We start from the raw sequence: 17,866 nt of genomic DNA on the forward strand, positions 1-17,866 counted from the left end.
TAGAAAAGCCCCAGGGCCTGATGGGATCCCCCCAGACTTGTACAAGTCTGATCCACACTTTTGGGCACCCATCCTGGCTGCAGTATTCAATGCAGCTGCCAAAGTGGGCTGTCCTATCTCCTGGGGACTATCAACGATTGTTCCCGTTTTTAAAAAAGGAGATAAGGGCAGTCCTCACTGCTACCGGTCAATCTCCTTAATTGACTCCATGGTCAAAATTATGGGGAGAATTCTACTACAAAGAATAACATGCTGGGCGACTGAAAATAACATGTCGATTTCTCAGTATGGTTTCTGTGAGGGGCGCTCCACCATAACCCAGTGCCTTAACCTCTTCCTTGTATTGAGCAAATATACCACTGTACAGAGGGGAACTGTCCATCTTGCCTTCATGGACCTTTCTTCAGCCTTCGACTGTGTTAACAGGGGGGGGGGCTGTGGAGGTCCATGAGGGAGAAAAGTGTGGATCCTGGGATAGTCGACTTTCTGGTGGATATGCACAGTAATACCAGTGCTAACGTCAGATATTCTGTATTCTGTAAATGGGGACACCACTGGTAATTTCGACATAAAGAAGGGAGTGCGTCAGGGCTGCATTCTTGCCCCCTTCCTTTTTAATTTGTATATTAATGATTTAGATGATTATCTACAGAATGTACAGGCAGACTGCCCTAGAGTCGGCAGGCGGGGTATTCCAGTTCTTTTATACGCAGATGATGCGGTTTTAATTTCGAGAACGGAGAAGGGACTCCAGGCGCTTTTAAATGCTTTTAACATTTTTAGGTCTGATCGAAATCTATTGGTCAACAACTCCAAATCATACATAATGCATATTGGCCATAAACCCAAAAAGAATTTTATTTTTAAATTGGATGATGTCCCAATACCAGTCACAGAAACACTCATATCTTGGTGTCCTGTTTGATACCAAGCTTAACTGGGGTCCACACCTGGTCAAAAAGAAAGGTGAACTGACAAGGGCTAATGTTTCTGTTTTTAACTTTGCGACAAAACTGGGTAAGAAGCCAATTAACGCAATGATTAAGCTTTACAATGCCAAATCTGTTGCTACAGCTGCATATGGTAGCGAACTTTGGGGATATGTGGCTGGAGAACAGTTGCAGGTTGTCGAAAACAATTTCCTAAAACGTCTACTTTGTGTCCCCACCAGTACACCCAACCTGACAGTACATGAAGAACTGGGAATCCAGTATTTAAGTGATATTTTTTCCTTACGGCCACTGATTTGATGGGTGAAACTGTGGATAAATCAGGACATACCTTTTACCCATTTGATTGTAAGAGATCTTGTATCTCAGGACAAACACATGCGTGTCCCCTGGTTAAAATATCTGAAATCCTGCTTTTCCAGGCTAGGCCGTCTGAATTTGTTTGAAAATCCTAGCGGAATTGTAAAGGGGGATATAACAGCAATCAAACAAGCCTTCTATAAGGACAAGTTGGCTCAAAGGGAAAGTGAGGAGCTTATGAAATCAAGAATTAGGAAATATGTGATGTTAAAAACTTGTGAAAGCATGGAGCCATATTTAATGATTAATCTCAACTGTCATGAGAAATTCTGGTTGACTAGGTTTAGATTTGACATCTTCCATCATCTTTTAATTCGACCAAAGTCAGACATTTTTAATAAGGTTACAGCACCCTGTGGCTGCGACGGGAAGTCTCCTCAGGATATGCTGCATTTTATGTAGGTTTTATGAATATCCCCGCAAACTTTCTTGTTGCACTCTTAAGGAAACTTAATTTTAACCAAATCAAACCTGCCTTTTTCTATTTGCAGCTTTTGTACAGCGATAGTGTCTTACAGGTTAAAGAAACTTTAAAATTAACCGTCAAATTAAGGAATTGCCTAGACCAATGATGTTGTACTTACTATCTGCACTTTACCCTGTATCTGGATCAAGTTATTGGCAATGGGCTACGTGTAATATGATTCTTGTATGTGACTATGAATTATTGTAATAGTATGAATAATGTTTTTAATCGTATTGTATATATGTGCACTTTTATGGTGTGAAATATAACCCAATAAAGTCTCTATTGATTGATTGACAGCAGCGTCGTGATTGGTCAGAGCGCTGTGGTTCAGCGCTCATACAGCGAGTGGGAGCCTATACATGCCACCCAGGCTGTGCAATACAGTCGGGTGGAGAACATGCTAATTGCGCATGACAATTTGGCCGGCCCAAGGCGACTGGCCAAACAGTCATGTGCATTTAGAGTGCCAACCATTCCGCCCTCAACCCTGCTCTGGCCAACACAACCCGCCCCGAAGCCAATACGGAATAATAAACTGATAACATTGAGTTATCATTTTATTTGTCCTTTTTGTACTGCTCACAGAAAAGTGGGGCAATGCTCCTCCTTATCAGAGGAGCCGCTGCTGCAAATTAACCCAATATTAGCTGTTTACAGGGTTTTGGTGCTTGTTTAATATTTTAGTATTCCCAAACACCAAGAGGGAAAATCAGAAAGTCCGACCAAGCAGAGCCCTGCCTTGGATGTAGACGGGACCCGGTGATGAAGCATGCCACCAATCGTAGGTGAGGGCTTCATGTTAGAAAAATAATCAGTTTCTCTTATGAACCCTGCACTGCCATCTTTTCGCCCTTTCCCCCTCCTGTGCCGGGCCTTTCATTAGCGGGCGGGGTCCATGACGAGATAGTCTCGTCATGGGCACAGCGCAACCGTGCTCCATGACGAGACTATCTCGTCATGGGCATAGAAGAGGTTAAGTTGTCGATGGCCTGTTGCAATACAATGTAAAAGCACCACAATATTGACTTGATCCTCTCAGCTTTGCCCCAAGACCTTGGATTGCTGCTGTTGCCCCACAGCTCCCATGCCCTATAATGAGGGTGTTTTTTTCTCCTTTGCTGTGAGTGCCGGGCAGCTTGCAGCTGTTCCATTGTCCTGATCAGTTACAAACACTAGGGCCGCTGTCCAGGTCCTTCATCCGCAGCATACGAGGACAGCTGGGACAGCTGCCACCGCAGCCACCTCTAAAGTGCAGCTGTCAGCTCTCCTGCTCCATCTTTTCCCTCCATATAGGGAGGGTGAAGGAGGACTACGGAGAACTGACAGCTGCTGCCCCATTGTTGACAACTGTACTCTTGTACAATTTCTCAGGTGATGTTCATGAACATCAGGTTTTTATTTAATGTGGCGTTTTATCCTCATTAAAATAACATTCTACAACAAGGGTTCCCTTTGTTACTGGTGTAGCATGTTTTTTTTTTTTTTTTTTGAAGACCTTTATTGATAGAAAAGGGGCAAATACAAGTCAACAAGGAGCCCGGGGGGGCTCACACATACGGTACATTACAACTTACTGAAAACAGAGGATACATTACAGAAGGACTGAGGTCTAGTTTTAAAAGTTTTCCTTGTAGGATAGACATAAGCAGGATATCGTAGCACAACAAGTCAATACTGGTGTTAAACAATCAGGATAGATAATCTTATAGCAGTAGAAAACACCAGAGTCGCTGCGTGGCACCCAGAAAGGAACGTCTGAACCCCAGGGAAGGAGAAAGGACAAAGAATAGAAGGCCCATAGAACAAAAAGGAAAAACAAAAAAGAAAGCAACCCCACCCCCCAAGTGCCCCCCACCCTGCACCCCTGCAGCTGGCTACGGCCTTTCCCCCCCTAGCAGTGTGCCTGTCGCCCAAGAAAAGGAGTCCCGAAATATAGAAAGTAAGAAAAAGAGAGAATCCGAAAACACTCATAAAATTGAGAAAGGTGGGGAGGAGCCCACTATTCGTCCCCCAGCTCCGCCATCTCGCACCCATAATAGCAACAGTAGTCTAACACCCAATAGTAATAACATGCCCGGTATGACGAGAGAACTGGGGTCACAGCAGCAGCGCGCAGGGTAAATAAGGCAGCAACACCCAACCGAAACATCCAAAATATCAACAAGGAATCTTCAAGCCATGATTGATAGGCGTAAGCCCCCTCAATAGTCTTCTAGCACCACCGATACATGTCCCGGTCACTCAGAGAAAACTAGTTCCCCGGCTGCCCCACCCACAGGAACGGTGCAAAACGTTTATCAACGGAGGAGGGCCAACCCAAGAGAACAACAGAAAAAATCAACAGAAGTGTATCCGGCCATCACCTCCCAGACCCCCATGCAAACCATACCCAAAGTCCAGCGTTCTCGTCAGTCCAGCACAGTCCCAGGAATGTAGTTACCGGTATCAGAGCAAGAATAAAGACAAACTCAACCCTGACCCCTACGTGCCAGTGCGCCAGCATAATGCAGTTGCGGCGTAGCCCCGTAGAGTAGGAAGAGCATCCGATGTGAACACCCAGAGAGATGGCAACAGCCAGTAATCGCCATCCAAAGCAGGACAGTGTTATCCCCAAGAGTGCAGTACGGGTAGGCGTACAGTGATAGTCCACCAAAATTGGGCAACTCACTCCCGGGCAACATGTTCAAAGTAAGCAGAGCGATCTTGTCAGCAATACCCGCTGGCGGTGGTAGTCCTGGCATCCGACGGCGAACCTCTAGGTTCCGTCCAAATATAGAATGCACTGTGTCCTCCATAGTTGCGACAGTCCGAGCGGCGGTGATGTTAAGTTCACTCACAATCAGTTCCTCTACGTCTCCCCGGAGAGGCTGCACACGACTGCCGAGTCCTGGGCTCGGCGATCCGCTCCGCGCACAGCCGCCCGTCCGGTCAGCCAAGGAGAGAACGGGCACAGCGTCGTCCAGCCGGCGCTCCAGGTCACGGGCGTTGGAACAAAAAGCAGCTCGCATAGCGGCCAAAGCTTCCAGGACGTCGCCGATACTCACGGGCATAGCGTGTGAGGAAGAGATGCCAGCTCCCTGTCCCCGGAATTCGCAGGCGTGTGGCGACCCTCGAGCCCAGTCTTTAGCATACATGTCCAGGCGTCGTTTAGTAGGTCAGCTCCCAGAGAGGCAACGCCAAACCACAGGGACAGGGCAGCAACCTCCAGCCCAGCGCCACGCACAGGGACAGCACAGTGACGGTCCAACCAGGCGCCGTGTATAAGCGCCGATCACTCAATAAAGATGGCCCCTTCCATTACACTTCGTAGCGAGAGATCAAAGAGGAACTTCCAACAGGGGGGGATACATTTGTTGCATCGGTGGTGGTAAAGCAGCGTAGCGGCGAGACTACAATAGAAACTGTTGCGCTACTTCTGGGAAACTCGGTGGCCTGTCGCGTCTCGCCGGCGGTTTCAGATTCTCCTGTAATGGCCGCTGTCGTTGCCCTCCAGCCGGACGCCGCCGAGAACAAAGGACCGGACCCACTCCGTAGGCGTCTGCGGGAATTAGAGCGTTTCTTCACCCCCGGTGCAGAAGGAACGACGGGGAGCCCACCATCGGATGCAGCGTCGCCTCCCCAACCCGTTACCGCACAACAGGCACGATTCAGCAATCAGGAGAGGAAGCGGTACGGGAGGGAAGCGGACGAGTCGGCGGAGCCGAGGGCTCAGGCGGCCATCTCTGTTGCCGGCTAGGCTCCTCCCCCACGTTTATTTTTTTAGGGAGAAACAACTCATTAGTGTTGTTTTCTTTCCTTTGAATTGCTAACATCATGAGTTTAGATGAATAGAATCCCTCTGAACATATTCCACAGGCAACCACATGCTACGATGTTCATAAACATTGTGAAAATTCAACTAATCAGAATGCTGCTTTTTAATTTTTCGAATTTCAGATGTTTGCATACATTAAAGAATATTTTCAGATCATGTCCATGCACTAAGGCCACTTATATTTTTATTGTATATGACCAAAACCTCCAAAAGTAACAAATGAAACCAATCACACATTGCCTGCCTAATTTAGTGTACCTTGATTGTGGCTTTTTTCCCTTGGCTAAAATTGCCTTTGGAAATGTCTACCTTTATACAGAAAACTGCTTCTTTTGCACCTGGACTTTGCACTTTGAGTTTCCAAAGTTTGGTGTTAGTCTATGGAGGGCATTAATATTGCAAAGAACAGGTTTTTCTAAGGAGCCTTGTGTCAACCTTAACTACAAAGGTAGAAATGCATTTAAATATAAATAATAATTACTGACTTCTCCTTGAGGGCGTTAACCTGCTGGTAGAGCTCTGGGTCATTCTCTACACAAGTGGTGATCTTGTGGTTCTCCATGCAGGCAAAAGCGTAGCTGAAGTGCGTACACAGCATTGGGTCTACATCTGCTGGCCAGTATGTCGCTGGTGCTTCTCTGTACTGCGACCAGTTGGTGAAGTAGCAGGCCAATTTGTAGGCTGAGCCTAGGAAGAGAGAACAGAGGATGATGTGGGTGGTTGCAGAGGATGCTAAAGGCTTTTGTGGGTCCACCTACAATGGAATCCATACCTCTAGAAAAGGTATGCCAAAGTTCAGCACTTTATTGGCCCTGCAGAAAACCTTGAATACACCGAGTGAGGCTCCGTCTGATCATACCAGGCCTGATCTGGCACCTGTCATAGTCCTCTAGCCCACAGCAGTTATAAAATGGTCCCAAGGCTCCCAAGCAGTGAGCAGCTACCAACCACCAAACGTTTTAAAAAACAAATAAATTTTAAGAGTAACAGTGGGACTTTGTGTACTTCGAGCAAGCCACACTCTGCGCACAGACCCTCTACCTCATCTAATAAGCTTCTTAAAATACATGTCTCCACATGCATGATGAAAAGTGTTACGCTTCCAACCCCGCACCCTGCCTGTTCAAGGAGTGTGGAAGATGGCGTCAGTGGAGCAGACCACATCTGCTTAGCTGGCCAGTACGCTAAAGGCCTGCCATGTGCCATCTGGGTGCAGGCCTTTGTGCTTGAGTCAGCTCTGGGTCTTGGTGGAGCTGGCGGGCTTTGAGCCCCTGCAGCACCTCAGCAGTGAGGTTTACATGGGAAAGTTTGTATGGTAAATACTTGGGATGGTGGAAATAGGCCTGGTGATTGTGCATCACAAATTGACATTGTGTAAACAGGCATAGCCACAGTGTTGCATAAAGGAAAATGTTCAAGCTGCCATGGCAACATGTGTTCGCCCTATGGGAGAGCATAGAGCAGGGCTTGGCAATGTGTGCCTTACATATAGGACAAGGTGGATGTTGGTTTAGCAATCTGTGCTACACACTTGGCACCATTGAAACAGGAATAACAATGTGAGCTTCACATATAGCATAGTAACCAACCTGTGGCAGCAACGTTCGAAATCCAGAATAGCATTTGGAACCTGTAAAGGCAATGGTGCTTTCAAACCTGCAATGTGAAATCGCGCATGCCAAGGCGTTCTGTAGGAGCAGCACATTGTGGGAATTGATTTTGCAATAGATGCTGTATGGACTGTACAGGAGGAAATGGGCAGGGCCTTGTGCACTTTACACATGTGGCAATGTGAGTGCTATCATGGCAATGTGTGCTATGTGTAATGTGGGATTGAAAAACAGAAATGCAATGTGCCCCATGCGTACTGTACATTATAGAAACAGGTGTGGGATTTTTTTGTGCATTTCTATAATTGTGTATTTTTAGCAGAGTAAAATGCGGATCCACACTTGAATTTACATGTATACTCCTATTTGATGCCATTACCTTTGAAACAAATTCACTAGGACATATATAAGGGCATATTAAAGGGTTTATGCCAACGAGGTCTCGGGCTTCAATTACATCTTGTTCAAACGGGACGTCTCCCTTCACGGTTTATTATTTCTGCAGCACATGATGGTGATGATGAAGCACATTTCCAAAGCACTCAGTTGCTCCTAGGAGTGTCCCTGCGCTAATTCAAGAGCACGCCAAATGACAGTGTTTGCAATTCCTTCCTGTCTCAGATGCATCGGAAGACAGTTCCATGCAGATGGCCCTAACAAGGAAAAGGAGCTCCTGCAAATCGTTGAGTCTCACACTCGGCACTCTGGCCAAAGCCAGATGTGAAGACCAGAGGCTCCTCGCAGGATTGTAGGAAAGAATATGGGAAGCCAGATAGCCTGGCCCAATATTGAGGAGAGCACGAAAAATCAGCACCACTGTTTTGAGCAGAATTCCTTCATACTGGGAGCCAGTGCAGAGAGGAAAGTTGACTCAAGATCCTCGCTCTCTTTGGTGGGTTCGGTAGGAGACGCGCAGCAGCGTTTTGCATCACTTGCAGTCTATGGATAGCATATTCTGGCAGGCCAAGATACAAGGCATTAGCATAATCAAGCAAAGTTGTGTTTCTTTCCATTCACATGGTGCTTGATGTTCTTGAAGAAAACTTTCTAGCATGGGCTCAGTAATGTGATCATTCAAGGTCTCTCCTGCTAGCTCACTGTACTGTATTCATTCACTGTAGTTCACTTTGTAAATAGTTTGTCTGTATATTTTGTATATAGTTCTAATTGTTACAAAATCAAAAATGTACATGGTTAATGCCAGACATAATTAATGGCAGCCATAAAAAGTCTGGAGCATGTTCACAGAGACATTTTAAAAATACACAGGTGCTTGCTGGACAAGTTGCATGCTTCTGTAAGGATGTCCTGAACTTTCTCAGGCTCTCCATGGGCATCATTTAGAGGTCACCAGGTGTCACAGCCGCTACCCGTGGATTGCCTCTTGCTACCCCTGGCACTGCTTTTGCGACCCCTGGCCTCAGAGGTGGCAAAATCAGGGCCTGAACACAGGGGCAGCTCTTCCATACTGGACACTGGTTGGAGCTCCACTTCCTGGTTTCTGTCAATTTGTTTTATTATACAAATAGTTATTAATATTCCCTATTGGTGTAATAAAAATGGAGTACATTAGCTGAAATATGACCCTATCTGGAAGCTATGGTAAGTATAAAATGCTGTTAAATGTAAGTTGTATGCATGCTCGCATGTGAGTGTGCGCTTACATGCACAAGTGTGTGTGAATGTGTTAGTATGTGTAAGCATGTGTATGTGAGTCAAAGTAAAGGTCAAACGGTGTGCATTGTCACTTCCATTACCCCTGCCATTTTGGTGAATTGACGTCCATGATACTGTCTAGTTATCAAAGGAAAGTGCTGCAAATATGACATAGGCATGCAGATTGGTGTCCTGTTTAACACTACAGAGGCATCCTAAGACATGACTAGCAGTCAGTCAAAGGGTAAATGGGAGACTGAACGCTGCAGGATGCGTTTCACACTGCGTGGAGTGAAGACATGCTTACCGTTCACTCATGATGGCTTTTATTGTGAACAGTGGGAGGGAGGGCTATAAAGATCTGCTGCAAGTTTCTTTTCCTTTCTGATTCAGAGCAGTTCATTTGTTTTCCTGCAACTGAAAACTGTCAGTCTGTTTCGCGGTTCAAGCTCCCACCAGTGGCTGCTCCTCCACTAGAACATAAGAGGATCGCCCCCTGCTGGGGGAAACGGGAAAGATATCATGATAAAAAATTCACTTTATCATCATTTTATTTTTCCCGTTTCCCTCTACAGCCAATTAAGTCTAGGCAGGGTGGGACTTGGCTGTTGTCACAGCCAGGAGGAGAAGATTTGTACACACTAAGTGCGCATGACGGTTTGGCCGGTTGTCTTAGGTCGGCCAAACCATCAGGGAACTTAGGTTTCGCCAACCCAGCTGTGTTGCACAGCTGGGTTGGAGAAATAACACAGACTCCCAGGTACTGACTGAGCAGCAAACAAAGCCCCTCAGACCAATCCTGGTGCTACTCTCATGCTATTGAGAGCAGCACTGGCAGTGGGGTAACAAAGGCCCCTGCAACCAGTGGTGTGGGGGCCCACTCTGCGCAGTACCCTGGCTGGAGAGCTGAGTGTGGCCGGAGGGGCCCCCCCTCCATGTACTTTGCAGAGGGGGTCCTCAAGTTTTGTAATGCCACTGTGCGCCAGGATTGGGTAGGGAACCTGTGCTGGTGTCCGATATCATCAGTAGAGAAGAGGAGCACAGAGGCATGCCGGGAGCATTGGAACAGGTATTTTTTTTGTATTATAATTATTTCCCCAATCCCCTGTCCCGTCCACCCCTCCCCCGCACCACCCACTTGAGTTTTGCAGCAGCCGCCACTGGCTCCCACCTGGTTTCTTCACCTGCACAGCAACATGCAGTGTGACGTTCCAAGCGACCTAAAAACACCTTGATGCTGAAGTTTAGAGGTGAACCACTCAACCTACATGGACAGCAGCACTAAAGCTCAGGATAGGCAGTCACAAATCTGTGCTCTGGCCGAGTTCCGGATCTTCACCTCAGGCACAAGTACAACTGGGATGGTGCTCGTCACAAAAGTACTCAAAGGCTGCTGGACGCCATCACTGCTGCTACTTTCCCTGGGCATGTACATGCTTTTAATTTAAAATATCACTTTTGAAGCTCAAAGGAGTGGCAGCAAACGGTGTGGCAATTAGATCACATGTTGCTTGGCGCCTGAATAAGTTTAACGTAACAGGAGAAGGGCAAAAAGAAATTAAAGAAATATCACGTGCTTCAGAAGTCAGGATCGGCCTCAAGCGCTGACGAAACAATAAAAAAAACAAATACTACCTGGATATGATGGGAACCTATTTGTGCATTGATTAATTCATTGTGAAGGGGCAGAATGACTGAAGGGCTCCGTCCCAGGGTTCCATGCTGTAAATTCGAGTGGGTGGAAGAAAGAGGTTAAAAAAGCCACAATAGACCAATGAATGAAGAGCTGGCAGAAGCCCCTATAAGTAAGTTTGTTTGTTATATATATTTTTTTGTAAATCAAAAGGTCTTTGCTAACACCAGACCTAAAAAGGAAAACACCTTTCACCGCTTTGGTTTCTTTTCCCAAAAAAGAATTAATGCTCTGTTAGAAGCTGAAGCCTCACAAAGTAATTTGGTATTTTTATATTATTAATACCTTCAGACAATTTCACATTCCTGTGGATATTGGTGTCAAACATGACATACTAAAGTCATACTACCTCCGACAAAACAGAAGTACTGATCTTTGGTAAGAACACCACTGCATGGGACCACAGCTGGTGGCCAGCAGGACTCGGACCAACACTCACTCCAATAGACCACGCACGCAACCTAAGCATCATCCCCAACAGCCAACTGACCATGAAACATCAAGATCTTCAGATAGATCCTGAACAACACCAGAAAGACCGTCACACCACCGTCGTCACAAGCAGCCTTGGCTACAGCAACGCTCTCTATGCCAGAATCTCCACACAGCTCCTCAAAAGACTCCAGACCATACAGAACACCGCAGCCAGACTCACCCTGAACCTCCCCAAACAGACCAGCATCACCCCTCACCTCAGAAACATCCACTGGCTCCCCATCCAGAAAAGATGCCAGTTCAGGATCCTCACACAGGCATACAAAGCTCTACAGAACCAAGGGCCATCATACATCAACCATGGACTAAGCTTCCACCTCCCCGCAAGACACTTGTGACCCACCTCGGTCACCCTCGCCCCCCCCCCGCATCCATCACAGCTGCAATGGTGGCCACTCCCCCTCCTACATCGCTGCCAAGACCTGGAATAACCTGCCACTCCACCTCCGGACAGCACCCTCCCTGGCGTACTTCATAAAGAAACTCAAGACCTGGCTATTCGACGGAGAACCAGCTCCCCCAGCTCACAGGTACCCTTAGGGGTGACAGTGCTGCACTTTACAAATATTGATTGAAGATCCATAGGTACTGCGAAACAGAAATGTCACACATGCATGCTGCAAACTTGACAGCTATGCTTACTAATGTTATATAAACACAGAACTCAGACTTGTATCTTTATTTATTTAGATTTTCGCATATAGCAGAAAAGAAAAAAAATGACCACTGGCAATTCAATAGCATATGAACCATGTGTAATAAAAAAAACAATTTAGAAGAAGCATTCCATTTCATGAAATGAGGTCTTGAGCACATTCAATGTAAATACAATTCCTGTTGACTACCACCCAATATCCACTATTCCTACTCTAGCAAAACTAATGAAGAAATGCATCCACTCCCAACTATGCAACCATATAGCCCAATTCCAACTCATTGAGCAGTTCCAATCAGGCTTCAGGCAGAAACACAGCACAGAAACGGCCATGACCCACATCATCTATGACACACTCAATACTAGATCAAAACGAATCCTGCCTCCTAATCCTCCTAGACCTTTCATCAGCCTTTGATACGGTCAAACATATCAGTCTCCTAGACCTACTTGAACACAGAATGGGCTTATCAGGAGCTGTCCTAAAGTGGTCGCCTCCTTCTTAGACAACCAAACTCAAAGAATCAAGATTAACGAATTGCTATCCTCGACCACACCCATCACCCTGGGAGTCCCTCAAGGTTCCGTCTTATCTCCTACCCTCTTCAATCCATTCATGGAACCCTTAACTGAAATTCTGAAACTCTAAAATATCGATTACCACATGTACGCAGAGGATACATAACTATACCTAAAAATATCATCGCCGGATGACATCCGACTACTCAACACAACTTTACAAAATAAAACATCTGGCTAACAAAAAAACACCTCAAACTCAATGAGCTCAAAACTGACTCTCTACTAATCTCCCCACCACAAGGACATGGTTGCATAGTAAACTGGATGAAACGTCTAACAGGCCTCAATTGCAACCCTCACATTATCAATTCCACAAGATCACTGGGAATAATACTAGACAAGAATCTCTTGACATGAGGGAACACATCAGCACAGCCACCAGAGGAGCCAACTTTCATATGAGCTTTCTAAGAAAACTAAAACCCTTCGTCAACGACAACGACCTAAAAACAGCCAATCTCTAGTTCTACCCAGAATAGACTATGGGAATACAACCTTATGTGGCTTGCCAAGATCCAGTCTGGCTCCTTTAAGAGCCTCACTAAACGTGGCTGCAAGACTCGTCACTGTCTCCAGAAAGAATAACCACATCACCCTGGTTCTAAAGGAACTGAATTGGCTCCCTTACGAGGCAAGAGCACAGCTAAAGATTGCATACATGACGCACAAAGCCCTGCACCTCAACACACCAAAGTATCAAGTCAATAAACTCGAATTATCAGGCAATAGCAGAACTCTGAGAAGCACCAACACCCTGCTATTGAAACCACAAAAATTTAGGAAAAAGAAAACCTACACACCACTTTCTCTGGCCTAGCACCCAGGATATGGAACGCCCTGCCCCAAGCAATCAGAATGAACCCCTCCACCACCTCATTCAAAAATGAAGCCAAATGACTTCTTATGAATAAAACTCTTTCCTGATCCCAGCCCTGGTGCAAGTGGAACCAACCAGAAGCTGCTCATCTACCAAGAGCCGTGTTGGTCTCTAATCGAGAATGACTAACACAACCATGACCTTCTACAAGAACTAACAACATATACAATTTCTTCTTAGATCCTCATTTATATGACTAGCGTGCAACTTCTCTATTGACGTAACTTTTGTAAAGCGCTTTGATGCCCTCGTCAGGTCTAGTCCGCACTGTATAAAACCTTATAAATAAAAATAAATACATTATGTAGACATTTCTGTGGCCATATCGATTTAGTCCCAACTTCGTGGCCTTTGTATACAATACGTTAACATTCTCCTCTCTGCTTTCCTCCCTCATCAACAACTTGACAAGGGCTGAAACTCTAATGTGCTGAAACAAGCCCAGACGCACAACTAGACGCGTGGGGAGCCCCAGCTTTAGCAGTTACAGCCGGGGAGCCACTAAAATGTGAATTAATGATAGACCTATTCTATATGCAGACAAATGGTTATATTATACAACATGGTTGAGCAGTGTGAGCCGAAGCTGCCGAATGAGGCAAGTAAAGTGAAGGATCTGGTCGGATGAACAATTAATAAAAATGAAGAAAAATGACAGAGGCATATGGAAAAAGTGAGCAGGAGAGAAAAAGGTAAGAAAGAAACCAAATGAAAGAATACAGGTGAGAAATAGAGTAAAGAAAGAAGAGGAGACGCATGTGAGATTAAAAGGAAGAAACAGGGAAAAGAAGAAAGGTGTAGAAGCTGAATGGAAAGGTGGAAACAAAGGCAGAAGAAGGAAACATGGAAAAATGGGGATGGGTGGAAGGTTGAATGGAAAAAGAATAGGTGGAAAGGTGAAGAGATGTATGGAAGGATGAAGGGATCGGTGGATAAAAGGATGAATGAATAGAATGGTGATAGCATGAATTGATGGAGAAACTAGTGGATGGGAGTAAAAGCAAAAGGATGGGTGGATCAATGGATGAATGGATGGCTGGAAAGGGGAAGAACTCTACAAGGGACGGTCGTGCTTACTCGATCGGTTCCATGAGAGGTACGAGACAACATAGAGCGTATTTTAATTCCTTTCCTACAACCTAGTCAACAACATACAAAGGCATCTCAACATACATTGTCTATGGAAACTGTGCAGAAATATCCTATCCCAGGCCAGCTGAAGGCCACACAAGTTGCACTTGTCCATGCCCACCTCTGTTGTGCTCTCAGGCTCCAGTGCCGGACACAAGATGACTTGTGACTGCAGCCAGGTGGCCACACAAGAAGTGTCTTTGCAGCACACCAGTCACTCAAGCCCCAAGCATCCAGTGGAGTCTGGTGAGCCCCAGATTACTGTTCATCATACCAGCAAACTCATGAATCCATCCCGCCTACATGTCACCGCAGATCCAGCCATTCTATGCCTCATGGATGACCCCATGACCCAAGCACATTCCCCTCCTAGACCAAACCCACCGGCCAGTCTAGCAAAGAGCTCCCGAAGTTCTACTCCCAGACCATCAACTCTTCCCCATCCAATCACGCACTAAGGCTGTATCATTCTAGCCGACGAGGATTACAAGTCTACTGGGTTTCACCCTCCGCATAGTCACCGCTCCCTCCAGGCCAGCCATCTGGTGGTCCATGACTACACTTCAGACATCATTTCCAGCCATCCGAAGCTGCATTCAATGTCCTAGTCCACTCAGGCTACATTGGCAGACCCATCCTTCATAACCATCTGACACTACATCCTCCCTAGCCATCTGACACGACACTCCACAAGCATCCATCCTCGCCATCTGACACGACACTCCACAAGCATCCATCCTCGCCATCTGACACGACACTCCACAAGCATCCATCCTCGCCATCTGACACGACACTCCACAAGCATCCTCCCTCGCCCACTACACTCCACAAGCATCCTCCCTCGCCCACTACACTCCACAAGCATCCTCCCTCGCCCACTACACTCCACAAGCATCCTCCCTCGCCCACTACACTCCACAAGCATCCTCCCTCGCCCACTACACTCCACAAGCATCCTCCCTCGGACACTACACTCCACAAGCATCCTCCCTCGGACACTACACTCCACAAGCATCCTCCCTCGGACACTACACTCCACAAGCATCCTCCCTCGGACACTACACTCCACAAGCATCCTCCCTCGGACACTACACTCCACAAGCATCCTCCCTCGGACACTACACTCCACAAGCATCCTCCCTCGGACACTACACTCCACAAGCATCCTCCCTCGGACACTACACTCCACAAGCATCCTCCCTCGGACACTACACTCCACAAGCATCCTCCCTCGGACACTACACTCCACAAGCATCCTCCCTCGGACACTACACTCCACAAGCATCCTCCCTCGGACACTACACTCCACAAGCATCCTCCCTCGGACACTACACTCCACAAGCATCCTCCCTCGGACACTACACTCCACAAGCATCCCTCGGACACTACACTCCACAACCATCCATCCTAGCCAACTGATACTACACTTCATAACCACCCATCTTAGACACCTGACACTACACTGACCGACCCATCCACCCTAAATCTCAGAGACCACACTCCATAACCAGCCCCGACACAGTACACTACACGCAGCCACCCTAGCCATACACAGCTTCACTCCAGACCCAGCTATCCCAGCCAGCTTCAACTAGGTTCACATACACAATCACTTTAACCCTGAGATCACACACCAGACCCCGCCATCCCAGCCCTCTGAAAACACTCACCTCGCCCAACCATCCTCCTGCTTGGACACGCCAGACCAATTTATTTTTACCCGAGACACTCTTATTTCACAAAGACTCTTCTAACCCATCCTTATGCATCATCACATCACTGAGCATGTGCGTCCACAGAAATTTTTCCAGGGGGGGGGCTAACCTGGCAAATGAAGGGGCGTGGCTAAAATCGCAGACAATCCGGATCTGGTAATGCTCAGGCCAAGCTGAGAAAAACAAGCATTGGTATAGCCAATAGGTCTCGCCTTTTGGACCTTATAAGTATTTAGTTCTGCAGCAGGTCCCAAAGACGAGACCAATTGGCTATGCCAATGCTTGTTGTTATATCTGGGCATGTTGAGAGGCTAGGGGACTGGGTCTCGATGTCGGGTTGGAAGCACAGCAATGACCTACTCAATCTGAAAGCGTAGGTAATACAACCTGAGGGGTGAAATGAAAGGTTGACTACCAGGAATAACAGGAAGGTAGAAAGTTAGGCTGGTTAGAAAGGTGAGGCAGGCATGGTGGTGAGGGGAGAACCAGATGCATGCTGCGAGGGCGCTGCGAGGGGAAATCGGAAGAGGCACTGAAAGGTGGGTTGTGTAAAGACCGTAGTGAGGCAAACAGAAGGGTAGCACGGCGTGAAGGGTAGACACAGAAGTGAGGTGTAGAAGAAAAAGATTCAGGAGCAGAGACAGAGACAGAGAGGAAGAGGTGTGTCAGAGACAGGTAGAGATAGCTTAGGAAGAGGGAATAATAAAGACTGAGGTAGAGGGGTGCGTTGATATAAAGGAAGTGCAGAGATGTTACTGAAGAGGAAAAGTAGAGGTATTGAGAAAGGAGTAAGGTACTAAAAGAAGTAAGGGGGTGAACAGAGGTAGAACGAGTGGAAGGGGAGAGAACACGTAGAGGATGAATAGCAGGGTAAAGTGAGCGATCAGGCAGTGAGCACGCGGTGTGGGGTATGTTGTGGCAGTGAGCGAGGGCAGGGCCAGCTTTAGCGCTTGTGGCGCCCAGTGAGACAATGTTTGTCGGTGCCCCCAATGAACCCACTTTGCAACATTAGGATAATGAAAAACTGGAGAGAAATCACAAGGCTCTAGCCTATACCCTGCAGGTTGCATGCATCTTTGATAACAGTTACTTGCTCACCGTTCCACATTAGGATTTTAACTCATAATGAGTTAGCAACAATATGGAATCTGACAAAAGTGTAACCCACTGACCTATTTACATTACATTATACGCACTATGTGAGCTGCATGTTCTTTGCAGCAAGCATAGTAACCCTCGGCACTACCTTACGATGAGTAGAAACTTCCATTACACAAAACTTCGATCTCTCCCGCTGTTTCTAAGAAGTGCATTAATCACTGCAATCATTTAGACATTTTTATTGGTGGCTGAAAATTTCCGGAGTCCAGGAAAGCAGCAGGTACTTTTAAAATCATCATATTAGCACCCCCTACACGAAGTCAGCACCCGGTGCAGTGGCACCGGTCGCACCGCCCTAGAGCCGTTCCTGAGCGCGGGGATTGGGGTACAGGGGGATATGAGGCAGTGAGCGCGGGGAGTGGGGTGCAGGGGGATATGTTGGGTCAGTGAGCGCGAGGTGTGGGGTACAGAGGGATATGAGGCAGTGAGCGAGGGGAGTGGGGTACAGGGGGATATGAGGCAGTGAAACACAGGGTCGGGACGTCCTGCCAGACATGATAGGGTGCATACTGGCAGATAGATATGTTATTGACACGAGTCTGTACGTTTTAGTGGGATCTGAAATCCGGGCTATGCTGCAATCTCAGTTTTTGACTTGGGAGGATAATGCATCTACTCCCCCCCCAGAACTTAATTCAGAAGACCCCTTGCTCTCAGGCTACACAGTGTTGAAAGGAGGTCTTGGTGTCCAGACTGAA

At 46.9% G+C, this 17,866-nt stretch overlaps 1 protein-coding gene across 6 annotated transcripts in view; it reads right to left on the reverse strand.

The window, feature by feature from the left end:
* LOC146830517 (chitotriosidase-1-like) overlaps positions 1-17,866 on the reverse strand; it is a 101,743-nt gene that overhangs the window by 83,050 nt on the left and 827 nt on the right. For all 6 annotated transcript variants that reach the window (XM_085604722.1, XM_085604720.1, XM_085604721.1 and 3 more), the window contains exon 2: positions 6,079-6,280. In XM_085604722.1, coding sequence (XP_085460848.1) covers positions 6,079-6,280 — 202 coding nt within the window. The remainder of the gene's footprint in view (positions 1-6,078; positions 6,281-17,866) is intronic.

Source organism: Triturus cristatus, chromosome 5_1 (assembly GCF_964204655.1).
Source record: "Triturus cristatus chromosome 5_1, aTriCri1.1, whole genome shotgun sequence".
Lineage (NCBI taxonomy): Eukaryota > Metazoa > Chordata > Amphibia > Caudata > Salamandridae > Triturus > Triturus cristatus.